The sequence below is a fragment of the Kryptolebias marmoratus genome, linkage group LG9 (assembly GCF_001649575.2).
Source record: "Kryptolebias marmoratus isolate JLee-2015 linkage group LG9, ASM164957v2, whole genome shotgun sequence".
Lineage (NCBI taxonomy): Eukaryota > Metazoa > Chordata > Actinopteri > Cyprinodontiformes > Rivulidae > Kryptolebias > Kryptolebias marmoratus.
The window spans coordinates 17479183-17497741 of record NC_051438.1 but is presented as its reverse complement, the minus strand read 5'-3'; the positions used below and the strand labels follow the sequence as shown (position 1 = coordinate 17497741).

Sequence of the window (18559 nt, the reverse complement as noted above, 5' to 3'; positions counted from 1 at the left end):
AATATTCCAAGAGAGCTTCATATCCAGTCACGAGGATAACCACAAATGGTCAAACATAAAATTGAAATATGACATTATACTCCACGTATTTGAACCGTTTGCCTCCTGTCCCCCACTCTGAGCATTGTGATTACTGGAGCTGCGTGGTGGAGGGAGTAGATCTCTTTGTACAGTTCTGAATTCTATTGGTGCGCAGCATGCATCGCTGGCATCCAATCAGAGTCAAACAGAGCAGCACCGTTAAAGATACATTACATCAACCCTTTTAACGGAATCGAAACAAACAAAACAAACAAACAAAAAAAACACACCCTCCTGCAAAAACAAACAAACAAACAAAAGAAAAACTACTGCAGCACCGCAAAGACATGCAGTTTGATGATCATTTGACTATACAAAACTTTTTCATGTTTACTGTGCTTGGACAAATAATATGTACCATTTTTAATGTATATTTTCTGTTGCTAATAAACTGTTTTCAGAGTTATACATGGATTTCGTTTGAATGGTATACAGTAGCACAACTACGAGTGCAATGTTGAATGCAATGGTTCTTCGGTTATTTATTCATTCATTGCTTGATTCATTAATCTATCTCTGTGTAAATGCCTAAACAAACAACAACAAAACATCAGTGTCAGAACTCATAGCGCTCTCTGCCTGTGGCAGTCGCTGTCCACATATGTGGTGCTGAAACGTTCACATCAAAATTGCACTTATCTGACAGCACGTCATTGTTAAACTAAGAACTAGTGATACATAAAAGCTAAGATTTAAGAAAAAAAGTAAATAAACTTTAGTTAAATTCCTGGTGTAATACGTAATTTTCAAACATCTCAACATAATGCATCATCTTCGACATTTGCTAAAATTTCATGCTAAAAGGCTTATTGATTTCATAACAAAGTTAACACGTTTCCATTCGTTCCTATAATTACAGCGTAAATAGTATTTGTTTGAGGTTATCAGAGTAATCTTTAGGGATACTCTGCTCACCTGCTGGCTCTCAAAGGTCCACGTGCTGTCGGGTAAAGACGCATCCAGAACACTGATAACTTCTTTAAAGTCTGTGGTGCTGCTCGGTTTAATGAGAGTGAAATCACTGTACTCTGACATCGGAGACATGCAGGACCTGAAGGACTGACTCTGAGAAATCATGTCTCCTCCCAGGACCTCCACGTACTTTATGGGTCCATCAGTGTTGAGCTGAATCTGCAGGTTCCTGTTGGGCTTCTTGTAATCATCACAGTCGCTCCGCCTCATGCAGCAGCTCCCGCTGCTTCTGCTGTTCCTGATGCATTTAACCGCTAAGATGAGAAAAGTCACCAGAGACAGCACGGACACCGAGGCCAGAGACAGGATCAGATACAGGGTGATTCTGCCGGTTTTCCTGTTGGGCTCGGACGTTTTGTGTCGCAGCTCTAAGATGGGCTCGTGGAGCCCGTCCTCCAGCAGGATGGACACCGTGATGGTGGCGGACTGAAGCGGTTCTCCGTCGTCCTTGATCTCTATCAGCAGCCTCTGAGAGGACTCGTCCTGCTCGGACACAGCGCGTTTAGTCCTCACCTCTCCTGTGTACTGATTGACAGTGAACAGAGAGGTGTCTGTGGCCTCCGCCAGTCTGTAGGAGATCCAGGCGTTATGGCCCGAGTCAGCGTCCACGGCCGTCACCTTGGTAACCAGGTGACCCGCTTTAGCGGAGCGGGGCATCCTCTGATGAGAGAGGGAGCCCAGGGCAGCGGAGGAGGGGTAAATAACAGCGGGGGCGTTGTCGTTCTGGTCCAGGATAAAAACATGGACAGTGGCGTTGCTGCTGAGACACGGAGAGCCCTGGTCCTTTGCCTGAACCTGGATCTGAAACACCTTCAGCTTCTCATAGTCAAACGAATGCATGCTGTAGATGCTGCCGTTATCTGCGTTCATGTAAACATAAGATGAGACAGAAACGTCCTGCACTTTAGAGTCCAGAATGGAGTAAGAGATCTTTGCGTTTTCACCAGAATCCAGATCAGATGCTGAAACTGAGAACAGAATAGAACCTGGTACTCCGTTCTCTTTTAGATAAACATTATAGGAACGCTGGGTAAATACAGGAGGATTATCATTCACATCAGTGATGGTCACTGGTATAATTTTGCTACTAGACAAAGGAGGAGAGCCTGAATCAGTGGCCCTTATTTCAACATTATATTCTGAGGATTTCTCTCGATCTAAAACACCGCTAGTTATTAGTTCGTAGTTATCAGCAAAAGTTGTTTTCAGTTTAAATGGAGAACTTTTAGGAAGCTGTAACGTTACCTTGCCGTTATCCCCGGAATCAAAATCTCGAGCTTTAAGTAAAGCAACAACTGTACCATTTGGTGCGTTTTCTGGTATTTGGCTAGGTGTTGAAGTTAAAATAATTTCTGGAGCGTGATCATTTATATCCATAACATCCACTTGGACGCGGCAGTGACCCTCCATTTCAGGAACGCCTTTATCTTTTGCGGTAATATCTATTTCATGAGTTGCAACGTTTTCGTAATCTAACTGTCCTTTAAGGAAAATTTCTCCCGTTGCAGAGTTTATATGAAAAATAGACAGCAAAGCCTCGGGTGTATGGTCAGCAAATGAATATTCAATTTCTCCATTATCACCTTCGTCTGCGTCTGTCGCTTCTACTTGTGTCAGCATGAAGCCACTTTGACTATTTTCTGGCAAGGTTATTTTATATAAAGACTTTTTGCAAATAGGGACATTGTCATTATTGTCTAAAACTGTTACTATAATTATCGTGGTTCCAGTTTTTGCAGAATTGGCCCCGTCCACCGCTGTTAACAGTAATCTGTGCACCTTTTGTTTTTCCCTATCCAACGGTTTTTCTAATACAAGCTCAGGAAGTTTTCTTCCGTGAGCCAAGTCTTTAATTTTCAAACTAAAACATTCATCTTTGCTAAGACTATAAGATTTAAGTGAATTAATGCCCACGTCGAGGTCCTGTGCGGTTTCCAAAGGATAGCGTGCACCCACTGCAGTCAGCTCCGCAATTTTCAAATGTTTTTCTTTGCTAAGGAAACTGGGGGAATTGTCGTTGATGTCTTTAATTTCCACCTCTATCCGATAAAGATGCAGCGGGTCGTCTATGACTACTTGCAGAGGTAGAACGCAGCTGGCGCTTTGTCCACATAAAGCCTCTCTGTCTATCCTGTCATTCACCAGCAGCTCGCCCTTCCCCGCATCCACACTGAAATACTGCTCACCAGCCTCAGAGGCGACGCGCAGGTTACGATCAACAATATCTGATAGTCCTAAACCCAGATCTTTGGCGAGATTTCCAACCACCGAACCCTGCTTTAGTTCCTCCGGGATACTGTAACGAGTCTGTCCGTTTATTGTACTCCACAGGAGAAAGAAATGATAACACCAAATCCCGAGCCATCTCCGGTCTCCGCATCTATTTCTCTTTGTCATCCTGACCCTATGAATGAAACAATTTCCATTCCATAAAAACAGAGCTCAATAACCAAAAATCAATATTCCAAGAGAGCGTCATGTCCAGTCACGAGGATAACCACGAATGGTCCAAAATCAAATAAAAAATAACAGTGTACTCCAAGTATAAATATCAGTTCTCTCCTGTTCTCCCACTCCGAGCATTGTGATTACTGAAGCTGAGTGGGGGATGGAGTAGATTTCTTTGTACAGTTCTAAATTCTATTGGTGCGCATCATGCATCTCTGACATCCAACCAGAGCCTCACTGAGCAACACCGTTAAAGACACACCAACCGTTTTAACTGCATGAAAAACTTACTGAAACACAGCAAAGACAGACAGTTCAGTATTCATTTGGCTGCATATATCTATATAATAAATGTCAATGCTTAATCATTGTCTTTGTTTATTTATTTTATTTAGGTTTAAATAAAATTATATTTAAAGCTAAAGTTATTAATGTTTATGTTTTGCATATGTAATTTTTCAGAAAAAAATACTCTCATCATAATTAATGAAAATAAGTCGAAGGATATAAAGTAAAAATATATAATTTAAAGTGTAATACTTATTCAATTCTTTATTCATTCATGACTTCCTGAGTAAATGTAACCAAACAACTTGTTTCAACTAGTTTTAGACATGTTGCTTTGTTTGTATTCATTGTCTCTGTCCAACTCTGTGATGCTACATACTCAGTTCGAAAATTCACTCACCATCTGACACTTTGTCAAAGTTAAAATGCTGCTGGCAACAAAACACAGATGTTATGACTAAAGCCAAAAGCAAAACTTTAGTTTCAGGATCAATCAACTGTTATTGCAAACATGTCCACAAAATTTGTAACTCTATGACTTTAGCTTCAGCTGTAATATGTTGCAACAAAAACGTGATTTCACTATACCTAATGAAGTCAGTATATTTCTGGACAGTTTAGAAAAAAACACATTTTAATAAAATGTGTCTAGTTTTATTTTAGTATAACTCTCTGCTCACCTGCTGGCTCTCAAAGGTCCACGTGCTGTCGGGTAAAGACGCATCCAGAACACTGATAACTTCTTTAAAGTCTGTAGTGCTGCTGGGTTTAATGAGAGTGAAATCACTGTACTCTGACATCGGAGACATGCAGGACCTGAAGGACTGACTCTGAGACATCATGTCTCCTCCCAGGACCTCCACGTACTTTATGGGTCCATCAGTGTTGAGCTGAATCTGCAGGTTCCTGTTGGGCTTCTTGTAATCATCACAGTCGCTCCGCCTCATGCAGCAGCTCCCGCTGCTTCTGCTGTTCCTGATGCATTTAACCGCTAAGATGAGAAAAGTCACCAGAGACAGCACGGACACCGAGGCCAGAGACAGGATCAGATACAGGGTGATTCTGCCGGTTTTCCTGTTGGGCTCGGACGTTTTGTGTCGCAGCTCTAAGATGGGCTCGTGGAGCCCGTCCTCCAGCAGGATGGACACCGTGATGGTGGCGGACTGAAGCGGTTCTCCGTCGTCCTTGATCTCTATCAGCAGCCTCTGAGAGGACTCGTCCTGCTCGGACACAGCGCGTTTAGTCCTCACCTCTCCTGTGTACTGATTGACAGTGAACAGAGAGGTGTCTGTGGCCTCCGCCAGTCTGTAGGAGATCCAGGCGTTATGGCCCGAGTCAGCGTCCACGGCCGTCACCTTGGTAACCAGGTGACCCGCTTTAGCGGAGCGGGGCATCCTCTGATGAGAGAGGGAGCCCAGGGCAGCGGAGGAGGGGTAAATAACAGCGGGGGCGTTGTCGTTCTGGTCCAGGATAAAAACATGGACAGTGGCGTTGCTGCTGAGACACGGAGAGCCCTGGTCCTTTGCCTGAACCTGGATCTGAAACACCTTCAGCTTCTCATAGTCAAACGAATGCATGCTGTAGATGCTGCCGTTATCTGCGTTCATGTAAACATAAGATGAGACAGAAACGTCCTGCACTTTAGAGTCCAGAATGGAGTAAGAGATCTTTGCGTTTTCACCAGAATCCAGATCAGATGCTGAAACTGAGAACAGAATAGAACCTGGTACTCCGTTCTCTTTTAGGTATACTGTGTATGTAGGTTGGATAAATACAGGTGGATTATCATTCACATCAGTAACAGTGACATTAATAATTTTCTTTGTCGAAAGAGGAGGAGAGCCTAAATCAGTGGCTGTTATCTCAACATGATACTCTGAAAATGTTTCGCGGTCCAAAGCACCACTGGTGATCAACGCGTAATTATCCGAAAAAGATGGTTTTAGCTTAAAAGGAGCGCCTTTAGGAAGCTCGAGTATCACTTTGCCATTGTCACCAGAGTCAAGATCTCGTACACTGATTAAAGCCACAACAGTACCACTCGGCGCGTTTTCAGGCACCGAGTTTGGTTGAGAGGTCAGAAATATATTCGGAAAATTATCATTAACGTCTAAAACATCGACATGGACGGAGCAGTGTCCTTCCATTCTCGGACTTCCTTTGTCTGTAGCTACGATGTCCAGTTCATAATTAGCATTTGTTTCAAAATCTAAAATTCCAATCAATCGGATTTCTCCTGTTAGGGAATCAACATTAAACAAAGAGAGGACATTTGCGGGAGTGTGAGAGCCAAATGAAAACTCTACCTCTCCATTAGGACCTTCATCAGCATCTTTTGCTGTCAGTGTAACAATAGATGCACCTTTTATACTGCTTTCACTAATAGAAACTTTGTATATGTTTTTCTCAAAAGCAGGAAAATTATCATTAATATCGAGCACATGTATGTTTATTTGGCAGGTCCCTGACTTTGCTGGATTCCCTCCATCTATAGCGGTTAAAGTGAGTTTATGTGTTGATTTTTTTTCTCTGTCAATCAGTTTAGATAAAACTAATTCTGGGACTTTCTTTCCACCGGAAACATCTTTAATCTTTAAACTAAAATAATCGTCTTTACTCAAAGTGTAAGATCTCACCGAATTTGATCCAACATCAAGATCCTGAGCGGACTCGAGAGGAAAATGCGTTCCTGCCGCTGCAGACTCAGCTATCTGTAATATTTTTTCTGGCGAAGGAAATTTAGGTGAGTTATCGTTAACATCTTGTATTTCCACCTCCACGCGGTACAGTTGTAAGGGTTTGACAATCACGATCTGCAGCGTTAAAACGCAGCTGGCGCTTTGTCCACATAAAGCCTCTCTGTCTATCCTGTCATTCACCAGCAGCTCGCCCTTCCCCGCATCCACACTGAAATACTGCTCACCAGCCTCAGAGGCCAAACGCAGTTTACGGTCAAACATCTCAGATGAAGACAAACCCAGATCTTTGGCGAGATTTCCAACCACAGAGCCCTGCTTCAGTTCTTCTGGGATGCTGTAACGAGTCTGTCCGTCTATTGTATTCCACAAGAGGAAGAAATGATGCCACCAGAGCGCTTTCCACCTCCAGTCTCTGTATCCCATTGTCTTTGTCATCCCGGATTTGCTTATAATGATTTCCCAGCGAGGTAATCAAAAAGCTGATCTATTCCATCCATCGCCTAATAGACCTAATCCAAAGCAAAAATCCATAGTCAACGCTGTGAAAAAAATAGCATTAAATGTTTGTTCTAAATCTTTTATCAGCATCGCTGCCTTTCATCCACCTCCTTGCATTGGAAGCGTTTGCCACTCTGCGACTGCATGGGGGAGGGACTAGATCTCATTGTACAGCTCAGCCTTTCATTGGTGCGCCACATCTATTTCTACCACCCAGTAAGAAAAGTGAAGAGGATTGCTGGACACAACGGGGTTTAAAAGAATCAAGCTCTATAAAAGGAGGGGGATTAGAACGTCAGGCCAGCAGTAACTGATCTTTTCAAACTTTTATAACAACTAAACAAAAAGTGTTTCTAAAATAAAAAATGTTGATAAGTTTATTGTTTCGTCACTTTCCTTTTAGATATAAATAAAGGTTTCAGTCAAGAAAAGGCAATTCAGCCCTGCTGTTAAAAACCGTATTGGTGTTGTCGCTATCCAGCTCTATGGTGCTGAAACAGAATACTGGAAAGTCGGATGTAAAGGTAGGATTTTTAAACTGTGTCATAAAGAATCAATAACGTATTCACTGCGTCTGTACAAAGCAGGTTATATAAAAGAGAAATATATTCAAAGCACAAAAAAACGAAAGATGGGAAAACATCAAGAACTAATACACATTTTTGTATAATTTTTCCATTGACATTTAGACAATATTTTTTATATTATCGTGAATAAATATTCGTTTTATTTCCTGCTCACCTGCTGGCTCTCAAAGGTCCACGTGCTGTCAGGTAAAGACGCATCCAGAACACTGATGACTTCTTTAAAGTCTGTGGTGCTGCTGGGTTTAATGAGAGTGAAATCACTGTACTCTGACATCGGAGACATGCAGGACCTGAAGGACTGACTCTGAGACATCATGTCTCCTCCCAGGACCTCCACGTACTTTATGGGTCCATCAGTGTTGAGCTGAATCTGCAGGTTCCTGTTGGGCTTCTTGTAATCATCACAGTCGCTCCGCCTCATGCAGCAGCTCCCGCTGCTTCTGCTGTTCCTGATGCATTTAACCGCTAAGATGAGAAAAGTCACCAGAGACAGCACGGACACCGAGGCCAGAGACAGGATCAGATACAGGGTGATTCTGCCGGTTTTCCTGTTGGGCTCGGACGTTTTGTGTCGCAGCTCTAAGATGGGCTCGTGGAGCCCGTCCTCCAGCAGGATGGACACCGTGATGGTGGCGGACTGAAGCGGTTCTCCGTCGTCCTTGATCTCTATCAGCAGCCTCTGAGAGGACTCGTCCTGCTCGGACACAGCGCGTTTAGTCCTCACCTCTCCTGTGTACTGATTGACAGTGAACAGAGAGGTGTCTGTGGCCTCCGCCAGTCTGTAGGAGATCCAGGCGTTATGGCCCGAGTCAGCGTCCACGGCCGTCACCTTGGTAACCAGGTGACCCGCTTTAGCGGAGCGGGGCATCCTCTGATGAGAGAGGGAGCCCAGGGCAGCGGAGGAGGGGTAAATAACAGCGGGGGCGTTGTCGTTCTGGTCCAGGATAAAAACATGGACAGTGGCGTTGCTGCTGAGACACGGAGAGCCCTGGTCCTTTGCCTGAACCTGGATCTGAAACACCTTCAGCTTCTCATAGTCAAACGAATGCATGCTGTAGATGCTGCCGTTATCTGCGTTCATGTAAACATAAGATGAGACAGAAACGTCCTGCACTTTAGAGTCCAGAATGGAGTAAGAGATCTTTGCGTTTTCACCAGAATCCAGATCAGATGCTGAAACTGAGAACAGAATAGAACCTGGTACTCCGTTCTCTTTTAGGTATACTGTGTATGTAGGTTGGATAAATACAGGTGGATTATCATTCACATCAGTAACAGTGACATTAATAATTTTCTTTGTCGAAAGAGGAGGAGAGCCTAAATCAGTGGCTGTTATCTCAACATGATACTCTGAAAATGTTTCGCGGTCCAAAGCACCACTGGTGATCAACGCGTAATTATCCGAAAAAGATGGTTTTAGCTTAAAAGGAGCGCCTTTAGGAAGCTCGAGTATCACTTTGCCATTGTCACCAGAGTCAAGATCTCGTACACTGATTAAAGCCACAACAGTACCACTCGGCGCGTTTTCAGGCACCGAGTTTGGTTGAGAGGTCAGAAATATATTCGGAAAATTATCATTAACGTCTAAAACATCGACATGGACGGAGCAGTGTCCTTCCATTCTCGGACTTCCTTTGTCTGTAGCTACGATGTCCAGTTCATAATTAGCATTTGTTTCAAAATCTAAAATTCCAATCAATCGGATTTCTCCTGTTAGGGAATCAACATTAAACAAAGAGAGGACATTTGCGGGAGTGTGAGAGCCAAATGAAAACTCTACCTCTCCATTAGGACCTTCATCAGCATCTTTTGCTGTCAGTGTAACAATAGATGCACCTTTTATACTGCTTTCACTAATAGAAACTTTGTATATGTTTTTCTCAAAAGCAGGAAAATTATCATTAATATCGAGCACATGTATGTTTATTTGGCAGGTCCCTGACTTTGCTGGATTCCCTCCATCTATAGCGGTTAAAGTGAGTTTATGTGTTGATTTTTTTTCTCTGTCAATCAGTTTAGATAAAACTAATTCTGGGACTTTCTTTCCACCGGAAACATCTTTAATCTTTAAACTAAAATAATCGTCTTTACTCAAAGTGTAAGATCTCACCGAATTTGATCCAACATCAAGATCCTGAGCGGACTCGAGAGGAAAATGCGTTCCTGCCGCTGCAGACTCAGCTATCTGTAATATTTTTTCTGGCGAAGGAAATTTAGGTGAGTTATCGTTAACATCTTGTATTTCCACCTCCACGCGGTACAGTTGTAAGGGTTTGACAATCACGATCTGCAGCGTTAAAACGCAGCTGGCGCTTTGTCCACATAAAGCCTCTCTGTCTATCCTGTCATTCACCAGCAGCTCGCCCTTCCCCGCATCCACACTGAAATACTGCTCACCAGCCTCAGAGGCCAAGCGCAGTTTACGGTCAAACATCTCAGATGAAGCCAAACCCAGATCTTTGGCGAGATTTCCAACCACAGAGCCCTGCTTTAGTTCTTCTGGGATGCTGTAACGAGTCTGTCCGTCTACTGTATTCCACAAGAGGAAGAAATGATGCCACCAGAGTGCTTTCCACCTCCAGTCTCTGTATCCCATTGTCTTTGTCATCCCGGATTCGCTTGAATTATTTCCCAGCGAGGTAATCGAAAAGCGGATCTATTCTATCCATCATCCAAAACACCTAATCCAAAGCAAAAATCCAAAATCTAATTTGAAAGGTCTAACCTTTGCTTTTTGTTCTAAATCTATTAGCAGCATCGCTGCCTTTCATCCACCTCCTTGCAGTGAAAGTGTTTCTGACTCTGCGTCTGCATGGGGGAGGGACTAGATCTCTTTGTACAGCTCAGCCTTTCATTGGTGCTCCAAATGCATTTTTATCATCCAGTAGTAAATGAGAAGAGGATTATTTAAAGACACAGTAGGGTTTTAAAAATTGAGTTCGAAGCATCATAAGCTTCACACAGCTATGTCAGCATTTAATGACCTTTACAATTTAGAATGAAAATTTAAAAAGTAGAAATACTACAAAAATACCTTATGTTAACGTCCATTTTTAGTTTAGGTATAAATTTTATGAATAAAACGTCTTATCCTAAAGGAGTAGTCAGACCAAATAATACAAAAAAAATATTTGAGGTCGACGCTGTCCAGCTCTGTGGTGCTGAAATACTATGCCGTTCAACAAGGTGCAGAAAGAAAGCAGTAAAACTTTATCATGATGGAAAACGACCTTATTCATTGTAATTCTCCATATGAAATCAGCAAACACAAAAATTAAACATGAACAAAGCGCAGATTTACTAACAAAGAAACAAAAAAAGACAGAAAATGAACATATTTCTGTATTTTATTTGACCTAAAAATTTTAGAAAACATTAAACATGTTTGTATCATTGTAAAACCACTTAAAATTATCATTTCCTGCTCACCTGCTGGCTCTCAAAGGTCCACGTGCTGTCGGGTAAAGACGCATCCAGAACACTGATGACTTCTTTAAAGTCTGTGGTGCTGCTGGGTTTAATGAGAGTGAAATCACTGTACTCTGACATCGGAGACATGCAGGACCTGAAGGACTGACTCTGAGACATCATGTCTCCTCCCAGGACCTCCACGTACTTTATGGGTCCATCAGTGTTGAGCTGAATCTGCAGGTTCCTGTTGGGCTTCTTGTAATCATCACAGTCGCTCCGCCTCATGCAGCAGCTCCCGCTGCTTCTGCTGTTCCTGATGCATTTAACCGCTAAGATGAGAAAAGTCACCAGAGACAGCACGGACACCGAGGCCAGAGACAGGATCAGATACAGGGTGATTCTGCCGGTTTTCCTGTTGGGCTCGGACGTTTTGTGTCGCAGCTCTAAGATGGGCTCGTGGAGCCCGTCCTCCAGCAGGATGGACACCGTGATGGTGGCGGACTGAAGCGGTTCTCCGTCGTCCTTGATCTCTATCAGCAGCCTCTGAGAGGACTCGTCCTGCTCGGACACAGCGCGTTTAGTCCTCACCTCTCCTGTGTACTGATTGACAGTGAACAGAGAGGTGTCTGTGGCCTCCGCCAGTCTGTAGGAGATCCAGGCGTTATGGCCCGAGTCAGCGTCCACGGCCGTCACCTTGGTAACCAGGTGACCCGCTTTAGCGGAGCGGGGCATCCTCTGATGAGAGAGGGAGCCCAGGGCAGCGGAGGAGGGGTAAATAACAGCGGGGGCGTTGTCGTTCTGGTCCAGGATAAAAACATGGACAGTGGCGTTGCTGCTGAGACACGGAGAGCCCTGGTCCTTTGCCTGAACCTGGATCTGAAACACCTTCAGCTTCTCATAGTCAAACGAGTGCATGCTGTAGATGCTGCCGTTATCTGCGTTCATGTAAACATAAGATGAGACAGAAACGTCCTGCACTTTAGAGTCCAGAATAGAATAGGAGATCTTTGCGTTTTCACCAGAATCCAGATCAGATGCTGAAACTGAGTACAGAATAGAACCTGGTACTCCGTTCTCTTTTAAATATACATTATAGAAAGGCTGAGTAAATACAGGGGGATTATCATTCACGTCAGTGATGGTTACTGCTATATTTTTCTTACTGGACAAAGGAGGAGAGCCTGAATCAGTTGCTGTTATTTCAATATTATACCGTGCGAAATTCTCTCGGTCTAAAGCTCCGTTGGTCACCAGCGCATAATTATTAGAATACGAAGGTTTTAAACTGAACGGAGAACCTTTGTTTAAAGATAGAGTAACTTTGCTATTATTACCAGAGTCACCATCACGCGCATTGAGTAAAGCCACCACTGTGCCGCTAGGAGCGTCTTCGCGCACAGGTTTAGGTTCAGAAGTAAGAATAATCTCTGGTGTGTTGTCATTAACATCTACAACATCTACCTGCAGACGACAGTGACTCTCCATTTCAGGAACCCCTTTGTCTTTTACAGATATTTCAATCTTGTATGAAGTTGCTTTTTCATAATCCAAATCTCCTTTTAAAAATATTTCTCCCGTTAATGACTTGATTTCAAAAACCGACATTACAACATCTGGTGTCCGGGAACCAAAAGAAAACTCAACTTCTCCGTTTGGTCCCTCGTCAGCGTCATTTGCAATGATTTTGATCACGGAAGTATCTTTCGGAGTATTCTCGTGTAAAGAAACTTTATATGTATTTTTTTCAAATACAGGGAAATTGTCGTTGATATCAAGAACAGTAATAGTGATTTGTGAGGTACCCGACATAACCGGATTTCCTCCATCTACAGCTGTGAGACGCAGCTGATGAACTGCTTTCCTCTCTCGATCGAGAGGCTTCTCTAACACCAGCTCGGGGACTGCTCTACCATCCTCGACCTCTTTCAATTTTAATGTAAAGCATTCATTTTTCGCCAAAGTGTAGGATTTCACAGAATTACTTCCAAAGTCTAAATCCTCTGCACTTTCTAGAGAAAATCGAGTTCCTACTGCTGCCGATTCCGCAATTTTTAAAAACATTTCTTTTGTAAGAAATATTGGAGCATTATCGTTTATGTCTTTAATTTCTATCTCTAGTCGATGTAAATGTAAAGGGTTTTCAATAACAATTTGTAAAGGTAGCACACAGCTGGCGCTTTGTCCACATAAAGCCTCTCTGTCTATCCTGTCATTCACCAGCAGCTCGCCCTTCCCCGCATCCACACTGAAATACTGCTCACCAGCCTCAGAGGCGACGCGCAGGTTACGGTCAAACATGTCAGATGAAGATAAACCCAGATCTTTAGCAATATTTCCAACCACAGAGCCCTGCTTTAGTTCCTCTGGAATGCTGTAACGAGTCTGTCCGTCTATTGTACTCCACAGGAGGAAGAAAATATGCCACCAAAGCACGAGCCATCTCCAATCTCTGTATCCCATTGTCTTTGTCATCACCGATCGAGTTAGGACATAATATTTCTCATCGAGAACATAAAAGTTAGAATCCAGGTCCAAGGAGCATCAGGTACAGTCATAACAAGATACAAAGCGTGTTTGTCCATGCCTGATGTTTAAGGAAACTGTTTTATTTTCAGCTCCGAAAAATGAGCACATCACACCGCCGTCTAGCTCTTTGCATTGTTAACGTTTATGGTTCTAAAGCTGCATGAGGGAGGGGGTAGATCTCTTTGTACCTCTCTGTCTGCTATTAGAGCAGAGCATCTCTCACTAACAGCCAATGGGAAGCGCGCAGAACACTGCTGTTAAAGCTACAGCTCCTTATAAGAACCACTCTACATAGTGCTGTGTCCATGATAGACTTAAAATCTATATCGTTTCTATGATTTTATAGCTGTGTTGCTGATACATCATGCCACTGATCATTTCAACAAAATTCAACATTTATAGAAAATAATGAACATTGAAAACTGTGTAGTGTAAAAGACTAAAATCTAAACAAAAACAAACAAACAAACAAAAGTCTACGATAGAAAAAAATGTATAAGTTAAAATGCACCCGACAGTAAAAATAAATATAACTGACAAAAAAACCCAACAAAAACATTTAACAATTACACATAAGTAACCATAATAAAGATAGACATATCTAACTTTTTTGTTTAGATTCCGGGTTATTATTGTAAAAAAACTCAAAGTCATTTAAATAAAAAACGTAAAATGAAATCGAGTGCGCTGAACACGAATATCAGGGGTCAACATAAAAAGATCACCAGCCGGAAACTATATTTAAGGTACCGAGGTTTATAAAAAGCAAATACAACAATTTAAACGGCAGAGTTTGACAACGATTCCATAATTATTACTAAATAAAATGTAGGCATTTCTAAAATGTAAACTTTGTTCTAATGGCGTTGGTTACAACTCTTTTTTTTAAATAAATGTCAACTGCTCACCTGCTGGCTCTCAAAGGTCCACGTGCTGTCGGGTAAAGACGCATCCAGAACACTGATGACTTCTTTAAAGTCTGTAGTGCTGCTGGGTTTAATGAGAGTGAAATCACTGTACTCTGACATCGGAGACATGCAGGACCTGAAGGACTGACTCTGAGACATCATGTCTCCTCCCAGGACCTCCACGTACTTTATGGGTCCATCAGTGTTGAGCTGAATCTGCAGGTTCCTGTTGGGCTTCTTGTAATCATCACAGTCGCTCCGCCTCATGCAGCAGCTCCCGCTGCTTCTGCTGTTCCTGATGCATTTAACCGCTAAGATGAGAAAAGTCACCAGAGACAGCACGGACACCGAGGCCAGAGACAGGATCAGATACAGGGTGATTCTGCCGGTTTTCCTGTTGGGCTCGGACGTTTTGTGTCGCAGCTCTAAGATGGGCTCGTGGAGCCCGTCCTCCAGCAGGATGGACACCGTGATGGTGGCGGACTGAAGCGGTTCTCCGTCGTCCTTGATCTCTATCAGCAGCCTCTGAGAGGACTCGTCCTGCTCGGACACAGCGCGTTTAGTCCTCACCTCTCCTGTGTACTGATTGACAGTGAACAGAGAGGTGTCTGTGGCCTCCGCCAGTCTGTAGGAGATCCAGGCGTTATGGCCCGAGTCAGCGTCCACGGCCGTCACCTTGGTAACCAGGTGACCCGCTTTAGCGGAGCGGGGCATCCTCTGATGAGAGAGGGAGCCCAGGGCAGCGGAGGAGGGGTAAATAACAGCGGGGGCGTTGTCGTTCTGGTCCAGGATAAAAACATGGACAGTGGCGTTGCTGCTGAGACACGGAGAGCCCTGGTCCTTTGCCTGAACCTGGATCTGAAACACCTTCAGCTTCTCATAGTCAAACGAATGCATGCTGTAGATGCTGCCGTTATCTGCGTTCATGTAAACATAAGATGAGACAGAAACGTCCTGCACTTTAGAGTCCAGAATGGAGTAAGAGATCTTTGCGTTTTCACCAGAATCCAGATCAGATGCTGAAACTGAGAACAGAATAGAACCTGGTACTCCGTTCTCTTTTAGATAAACATTATAGGAAGGCTGAGTAAATACAGGGGGATTATCATTCACATCAGTTATGGTCACTGGTATATATTTTTGAGTTGACTGAGGAGGGGAACCTGAATCAGTTGCTGTTATCTCAACAATATACTCTGAGACATTTTCTCTGTTTAACGGACCGTTTGTAATCAGCGCATAGTTATTAGAAAAAGATGGTTTTAGAATAAAGGGAAAACCTTTGGGAAGCTGCAGGCTGACCTTTCCGTTTTCACCTGAATCGAGATCACGCACGCTGATCAGAGCCACCACTGTTCCACTGCGAGAGTCTTCAGGGACAGAAGCGGATTTAGACGTGAGAACAATTTCTGGGGCGTTATCATTTACGTCTAAAACATCCACCTGCAGAGTGCAGTGACCCTCCATTTTAGGCAAGCCTTTATCTTTTGCACTTATGTCTATTCGATAGGAAGTTTGCGTTTCGTGGTCTAATTGCTTTTTTAAATACACATCTCCCGTTACAGCATCTATATGAAATAAGGACAAAACGGATGGTGGTGTGTGTACACCAAGAGAATATTCTATCTCTCCGTTTGGACCTTCATCAATGTCTGTTGCTTTGGTTGTAATGACAAAAGAACCGTTTGCACTGTTTTCCTTAACAGCGATTTTATAAAAACTGCTTTCAAACTGTGGAACATTGTCGTTAATGTCAAGCACATTAATTGTTATTTTTGAAGTCCCAGTCTTCACAGGATTACCTCCATCCAATGCTGTAAGAAATAAAATGTGTTTTGCTTTTTTCTCCCGATCTAATGATTTATTTAATACAAGCTCAGGTACTTTTCTTCCATTTTCAATTTCTTTAACTTTCAAAGAGAAGCAGTCATCTTTGCTCAGTGTGTAAGTCTTTAACCCGTTACTACCAACATCAGGATCCTCTGCCATCTCTAAAGGAAAGCGAACACCTACAACGGTGGATTCAGCAATTTCTATAACATGATCACTTTTGAGGAACGTGGGAGCGTTGTCGTTCACGTCTCTTATTTCAACTTCTATTCTGTGTAACTGCAGCGGGTTCTCCACTACGACTTGCAGAGGTAGAACGCAGCTGGCGCTTTGTCCACATAAAGCCTCTCTGTCTATCCTGTCATTCACCAGCAGCTCGCCCTTCCCCGCATCCACACTGAAATACTGCTCACCAGCCTCAGAGGCGACGCGCAGGTTACGATCAACAATATCTGATAGTCCTAAACCCAGATCTTTGGCGAGATTTCCAACCACCGAACCCTGCTTTAGTTCCTCCGGGATACTGTAACGAGTCTGTCCGTTTATTGTACTCCACAGGAGAAAGAAATGATAACACCAAATCCCGAGCCATCTCCGGTCTCCGCATCTATTTCTCTTTGTCATCCTGACCCTATGAATGAAACAATTTCCATTCCATAAAAACAGAGCTCAATAACCAAAAATCAATATTCCAAGAGAGCGTCATGTCCAGTCACGAGGATAACCACGAATGGTCCAAAATCAAATAAAAAATAACAGTGTACTCCAAGTATAAATATCAGTTCTCTCCTGTTCTCCCACTCCGAGCATTGTGATTACTGAAGCTGAGTGGGGGATGGAGTAGATTTCTTTGTACAGTTCTAAATTCTATTGGTGCGCATCATGCATCTCTGACATCCAACCAGAGCCTCACTGAGCAACACCGTTAAAGACACACCAACCGTTTTAACTGCATGAAAAACTTACTGAAACACAGCAAAGACAGACAGTTCAGTATTCATTTGGCTGCATATATCTATATAATAAATGTCAATGCTTAATCATTGTCTTTGTTTATTTATTTTATTTAGGTTTAAATAAAATTATATTTAAAGCTAAAGTTATTAATGTTTATGTTTTGCATATGTAATTTTTCAGAAAAAAATACTCTCATCATAATTAATGAAAATAAGTCGAAGGATATAAAGTAAAAATATATAATTTAAAGTGTAATACTTATTCAATTCTTTATTCATTCATGACTTCCTGAGTAAATGTAACCAAACAACTTGTTTCAACTAGTTTTAGACATGTTGCTTTGTTTGTATTCATTGTCTCTGTCCAACTCTGTGATGCTACATACTCAGTTCGAAAATTCACTCACCATCTGACACTTTGTCAAAGTTAAAATGCTGCTGGCAACAAAACACAGATGTTATGACTAAAGCCAAAAGCAAAACTTTAGTTTCAGGATCAATCAACTGTTATTGCAAACATGTCCACAAAATTTGTAACTCTATGACTTTAGCTTCAGCTGTAATATGTTGCAACAAAAACGTGATTTCACTATACCTAATGAAGTCAGTATATTTCTGGACAGTTTAGAAAAAAACACATTTTAATAAAATGTGTCTAGTTTTATTTTAGTATAACTCTCTGCTCACCTGCTGGCTCTCAAAGGTCCACGTGCTGTCGGGTAAAGACGCATCCAGAACACTGATAACTTCTTTAAAGTCTGTAGTGCTGCTGGGTTTAATGAGAGTGAAATCACTGTACTCTGACATCGGAGACATGCAGGACCTGAAGGACTGACTCTGAGACATCATGTCTCCTCCCAGGACCTCCACGTACTTTATGGGTCCATCAGTGTTGAGCTGAATCTGCAGGTTCCTGTTGGGCTTCTTGTAATCATCACAGTCGCTCCGCCTCATGCAGCAGCTCCCGCTGCTTCTGCTGTTCCTGATGCATTTAACCGCTAAGATGAGAAAAGTCACCAGAGACAGCACGGACACCGAGGCCAGAGACAGGATCAGATACAGGGTGATTCTGCCGGTTTTCCTGTTGGGCTCGGACGTTTTGTGTCGCAGCTCTAAGATGGGCTCGTGGAGCCCGTCCTCCAGCAGGATGGACACCGTGATGGTGGCGGACTGAAGCGGTTCTCCGTCGTCCTTGATCTCTATCAGCAGCCTCTGAGAGGACTCGTCCTGCTCGGACACAGCGCGTTTAGTCCTCACCTCTCCTGTGTACTGATTGACAGTGAACAGAGAGGTGTCTGTGGCCTCCGCCAGTCTGTAGGAGATCCAGGCGTTATGGCCCGAGTCAGCGTCCACGG

General features: G+C 43.0%; 4 protein-coding genes across 46 annotated transcripts in view; all 4 read right to left on the bottom strand.

Annotated features, from left to right (window-relative positions):
* Positions 1-18559, bottom strand: part of LOC108243066 (protocadherin gamma-A11) — a 234173-nt gene that overhangs the window by 18202 nt on the left and 197412 nt on the right. Inside the window, exon 1 of one of the 43 annotated variants that reach the window (XM_017428265.3) lies at positions 7728-10382. The exons of 39 other annotated variants lie outside the window; for them this stretch is intronic. In XM_017428265.3, the coding sequence (XP_017283754.1) occupies positions 7728-10181 (2454 nt within the window). In that variant the 5' untranslated portion in view covers positions 10182-10382. Of the gene's footprint in view, positions 1-996; positions 3785-7727; positions 10383-18559 lie in introns of those variants that run through there. 3 more of the 43 variants (XM_025008605.2, XM_017428268.3, XM_017428273.3) reach the window with 3 other exon arrangements.
* Positions 4054-7661, bottom strand: LOC112450953 (protocadherin gamma-C5). Its single transcript, XM_025008606.2, has one exon. The coding sequence runs from the start codon at positions 6921-6923 to the stop codon at positions 4449-4451; it is 2475 nt and encodes an 824-aa protein (XP_024864374.1). The 5' UTR covers positions 6924-7661; the 3' UTR covers positions 4054-4448.
* Positions 10715-13949, bottom strand: LOC108243068 (protocadherin gamma-C5). Its single transcript, XM_017428279.3, has one exon. The coding sequence runs from the start codon at positions 13454-13456 to the stop codon at positions 10988-10990; it is 2469 nt and encodes an 822-aa protein (XP_017283768.1). The 5' UTR covers positions 13457-13949; the 3' UTR covers positions 10715-10987.
* On the bottom strand, positions 14027-17277 carry LOC112450954 (protocadherin gamma-C5). The gene has a single exon (XM_025008607.2). It carries the CDS (start codon positions 16870-16872, stop codon positions 14407-14409), a length of 2466 nt encoding a protein of 821 aa, XP_024864375.1. The 5' UTR covers positions 16873-17277; the 3' UTR covers positions 14027-14406.